This window comes from Penaeus chinensis, chromosome 28 (assembly GCF_019202785.1).
Source record: "Penaeus chinensis breed Huanghai No. 1 chromosome 28, ASM1920278v2, whole genome shotgun sequence".
Taxonomy (NCBI): domain Eukaryota; kingdom Metazoa; phylum Arthropoda; class Malacostraca; order Decapoda; family Penaeidae; genus Penaeus; species Penaeus chinensis.
In genome coordinates, this window is record NC_061846.1 from 16,939,874 (window position 1) to 16,944,873 (window position 5,000).

The following is a 5,000-nucleotide window of genomic DNA, read 5'->3' on the forward strand; positions in this document are numbered from 1 at the left end:
AATTGAACCACTGGCTTAGAGCATGTTAGAAGATTTTTATAGATGAGTTAGTAGAGACAATGGGCCACCTTTACTGGTATGAGAGAATGAGCTGTATGTGTTTTTTTTTCATATATCGTATACAAATGAGGAAGGTGACTAAATTCTTCAATCTAACTCTTTACAGATGGGTGCTAGAGCAAGTGGAGCAGGAAGTTTTGCTACATGTAGTGGACTCCCACACCAAGTGGCTGGACATTAGCAGAAATCACCAGAGTTTGTGACAGATTTCTGATACCCATCAGCATTGGGTTAAACAGCCAGTCAGTTAGTCAGGGTTAATGTATCAAAAACTTTTTTTGCTCCAATGTTAACTATCTCCTCCATTGAAATGGGCCTTGTGGCTGGGAAACCTTAATAGTCAAGGGAAAGCACTGTATCAACTTTTTGTTCCCAGTCTACAGGCCCAGTACTAACTACTACCTTGAGCTACAAGGCTTAGGGAAATCTTGTTTTTTATTTACAAATCAACAAAAAAATGTATGTCAAGGCAAGACTTGAGAATAAATCCAACGAATCCTATAAGTAGAGACATGAATAGTGCCCTATCCAAAATAGCTTTGAAAAAAAACTATACTAATATCACATACAATGTCAGCTGAAGAAATGAGGTAGAGAGTCTGACATAGTTTCATTTCAGTCAATATTCATAGACCTACAAAGTAACTATAGCATCATAATCTAGCCTTCCAACTTCCTTGTCACCCCACCCCACATATGCAAGCAATCAAAAAGGAAATTAAAGCAATATTAACTGTAAAACTACTTCTAATCCTATATTTAATATTTGTAATCTGCTAAATCATGTCTAATGTATGAAATTCCACAATCATCTTTTCTTTAGATACTTCTTTACAAGTAAACTTAAACCTATAAATTAACAGAAAGAAGTTTCTATAATACATTTCATCTTACATTTTTGGTTAATACAGTGGCATAGAATATCCCTTAACTAACCTGAAATTTTAGTAACTGGGTCTTGAGCATAAACTTGGCAACTACATATATAAATACAGAAGCTTTTTATTTTGTTCATAAAATATATATCTGGGCACTTTCTAATTAACCCCTTCCCAACAGGTTATGCCATGAGGCATCTAAACAAACGGCTCGAGCTGTGGCATGTGGCTGTATGCCGCAGCGGCACAAAAGTGCTACGAGCCGGTGATTCGGCTTGATGTACCGAACTCCCGCGCTCAAAGTTGGCTCGTTGCCATTGATCTACAGAACGTAGTTTTTTGTTTTATTTTCTTCACTCGTCATCAAGGGGTTAACATGCCAACTTACAAACTCCTATCAAAGTGAGATTTATATTCAATGTTTTAATCATGCAAGAAAGATAATACCAAAATGAACAACTCTTAAAAGTTTACTCCAAATAACTAGAAAATAAAGTACCCAACTTGTGGTAGTCTGATTTTTTAATTCCAAAAATCATAATGTTGCTAAGTGAAGCACTTCAGTATAAACTAGACTTTGGATTTTTTGTTTTGATTTTTCCCAGACTGGTGATACGCAATATGATGTTGAGCAATGACTAAAATACAGCTTTTGTGTTAGATCAGTGGTTCCCAGCCTTTTTCATTCTGTGAGCCCTGACCAATATATAATAATCACTGAAAGGTCCCATTCAGTGACTTATCTTTTCAGATGTAGTTATTACTAGTTATGAATAGTGTAATGGTGTCAATAACTAAGACAAGAACACTATGGAAAGATTCCAATTCATTGATATGTGAGAGAATTATATGTAGGTACTGTAAGAGATAAAATTATGTTTAATTCGAAGGCAAATTTTCATATTGCTCCATAGCCCCCAGAAAGTACCCGGTGTTGGATGATGATCTGAGCAATTTCATAGACAGGCTAAGCTATGAAGCTCATTCAGTTACCTATAACAAAAGCATTGCTGGCTTAAGAATTTCATTAAATGACATTATATTTATTAGGTTAAGACCAGATCATCATAAATCAAGTACTAATTTGTACTTAAAATATATTAAGAAGCATAATTTAAAATACAAGCAGCATTTACAAACAACTACTTTACCCAAATGACATGCATATCTACACAAAGACAAGAGAAAACTAAAGTGTTTAGAGATGTGTGGTTGTCTCCAAAGGAACTCTTGTTTCTGAAATCATTTCTGTACAAGCAATCACTAACAGACAATAGTGTTAAAAAAAAAAAAAAAAAATCTATCTGACAGTCTTGTATGCCATACAGATAAATCACAAAGGGAACAAGGCAGGAAAACAGTGAACGAGGCTGTACAGGACTTCTAAACCAGCCATGCAGCAGCATCCCAAAAGCAACACAAGACATACAAAATAATCGCGCTCTAGACTGGAAGTATGACATACTGATTGTGCAGTCCTGTGAACCAGACGAGGCAGATGGAGCATCCAGATTGTTGGCTGCGGGAGACAAGCCGCCCGTTGACAAATACGGAGACAGTGATTTAACCTGTGACTGGCCTCGTTGGGGGGACGAGTCAGGAGTGACTGCTGAGTACAGGGGGGCGGGTATGTTGGCCAGGAGACCCGTAGCAGAGCATGGAAGGGTGATTGACAGCTGCTCCTCTAGTGTCATGATGGTGATGGATGTTGCAGAGAGAAATCCTAGGCTTAGTTGTGTGAATTTTGTGTCTTTTAGCTCATACTGGCTGATTTGCTCATTCATATAATAAGAGCCCTTTCTTTTAAGGTGTTAGTGAGAAAAGGACTATAATAATTTGTTAAATCCCATAGACCAATGCACATAATATACATTTTCCTTTGTGCAAAAAGTTAGAATACAAGTGTACCATAAATTCAAAAGACATCATCTTTTGGTGTCTCAACTTCCTTTAATGTACACTAAATTTCATGCAAATGTTATAGACATTCAACAAGGCACTTGGTAGAAAGAATCTCATAACAAGCCAAGTAACCATCCCATACCAAAATATTTGCATATAAAGTTACAAGAATCTAAAAATACTATCAAAAGCAATTTTGTTAGCAAATATACTAGATTTTTTTTCTCTTATATAATCTTAAATTTGTCTCAGTATAAAGAATAGAGCAGAGAGACACTGTCTACTGAAAGCACCTCTTCCACTGCAGTTGAGTCAAGTTCAAAAAGAATTTACCATGAAACCATATAATTCCACACCACTATCTATAATGTTCCAATTAATAATCTGGATATCCAAGGGTTCATAAAAACCCTTAAATGCTCCTTACACAACTCAATAATGCCAATATTGTACAAATAGTAAAAGTATAAAAATAAAAAAATAGTGAATTTCTGAACACAAGAAAAGGCAGGGTAAGGACTACAAATATATCTTAAAATGAGGAAATAAAATGAGCATAACCTGATCACAGGAACCAGAGATGGCACATAACCATAAAATTGATGGTATATGTCATTCAAAAATAGTTTGCTGTTTACAAAAGAGCATTTCACCAATTCCTAGGATCATCTTAAAAAAAATTATATTTTTCAATCATTAATCTGTCAGTAGTTTTAAATCATCATAAAATGTGTACTTATAACTTTTAAAACTACAACATAAGGCTAGGTTTTGTTTCCCTAGAAAAAAATATATTAAACTGTTATACCCCATACTATAAGTCTTGAATGGGCAATGGAATAATGTTATTAATTCCATATTCTTTCTCATTTATATGCAATACATGATATTTCTCCACTCAAATCAACCAGAACTTATAAGGGTTAAATATTGTTGCCTCCACATGTTTTCTTATTGGTGATTTGCAGCAACTTCCTAGTTAGATATAATTACTAGTTGAATAAAATAATATTTCAATTACGCAATCTTATGCCACTAACCTTTTCTATAATTCAAATGCAAAAATAGTGATAATTAATTATGTAATATTGAAATAATCATAAGAGGTGAAAACCTAGAGGAAAATGCTCAGTATAATTTGAAATATCTTCAAATGATGCAAACAGTGCTAAAAATTTTGAATCACATATTTAGTACCAAAGCAGACAGGCAAGAAAATTGTATAAAGTTTTTATCTTCTGTTTAGCAAAATCGAGCAAGAAAAAAAGTAATAACAATAACAACAGTAACAGTAATAATATTAATAACAATAATGATAATATTGTACTATCAATGTCAAACTGAAACAACGATAAAACAAAAAGACTCACCAGGTGCAGAAGCAGGTGGTGGTGTCAGAGCTGCAGACACAGCTGGCATTGTAATCTGGAAGGCATGAGGAGCACTGGTAACAGGTGGCATTATCTGCGCACTGCTGGTGGTGCCAGATGAAGAACTAATGCCCTGTGCCACACTCCAACTCACATTACCCAAGTTTGTTGTAGCAAGACTCTGGTGACCATAAAATCATGTTTTGGGTTAGGTGTTGTATTCTTATTCCTAAATTTTACAACTGGTTTAAACAAACAAAAATATTCATTATCTAAAACAAATACAAAATCTCTTAACACTAATAAATAAAACCAAAATATAATTTAAAGACAAAGGGATTGCTGTATACAAATAAATACATAAATATATAAATAAAGATATAAAAATAATATAAAGCTTGAGTAAAGAAACCATAAAAGAAAGGTATCTTTGAGCAACTGCTTCTGAACTAAATTTATAATGTACAATTAAGGATCAACGAAACCACACAATTAAACAAAGAGAATAAGATTCTAGTGTGGAAAAAGCTTCATCCATACCACACACTGACCTTTAAACTCTCACAAAACTACAATTCCAAAGACTTGCCTGTGCAACAGTGATTCCAGAGGGTGATGGCAGTGGCTCCTTAGCAGTAACAATAGCAGGGGAGCCAAGAGCCTGGGTCACTATTGAAGATCCTGTCTGACTTAGACTGGTTACTGTTGTCCCCTGGTTAACACTTGATGGCATGCTGATGAAGAAATGCAAAAGTAATGGTAACAGTCCTATTAACAAAAAATATATATC

At 34.5% G+C, this 5,000-nt stretch overlaps 1 protein-coding gene across 10 annotated transcripts in view; it reads right to left on the bottom strand.

The window, feature by feature from the left end:
• LOC125040042 (E3 SUMO-protein ligase RanBP2-like) overlaps positions 1-5,000 on the bottom strand; it is a 41,747-nt gene that overhangs the window by 26,040 nt on the left and 10,707 nt on the right. For 8 of the 10 annotated variants that reach the window (XR_007116163.1, XM_047634476.1, XM_047634477.1 and 5 more), the window contains exons 18-20: positions 4,800-4,944; positions 4,211-4,391; positions 2,404-2,622 (exon numbers count right to left, since the gene is read on the bottom strand). Coding sequence is in view for 9 of the 10 variants with exons in the window: in XM_047634476.1 (XP_047490432.1) it covers positions 2,404-2,622; positions 4,211-4,391; positions 4,800-4,944 (545 nt within the window). In the remaining variant the exon portion in view is untranslated. The remainder of the gene's footprint in view (positions 1-2,403; positions 2,623-4,210; positions 4,392-4,799; positions 4,945-5,000) is intronic. The other 2 variants (XM_047634479.1, XM_047634481.1) reach the window with 2 other exon arrangements.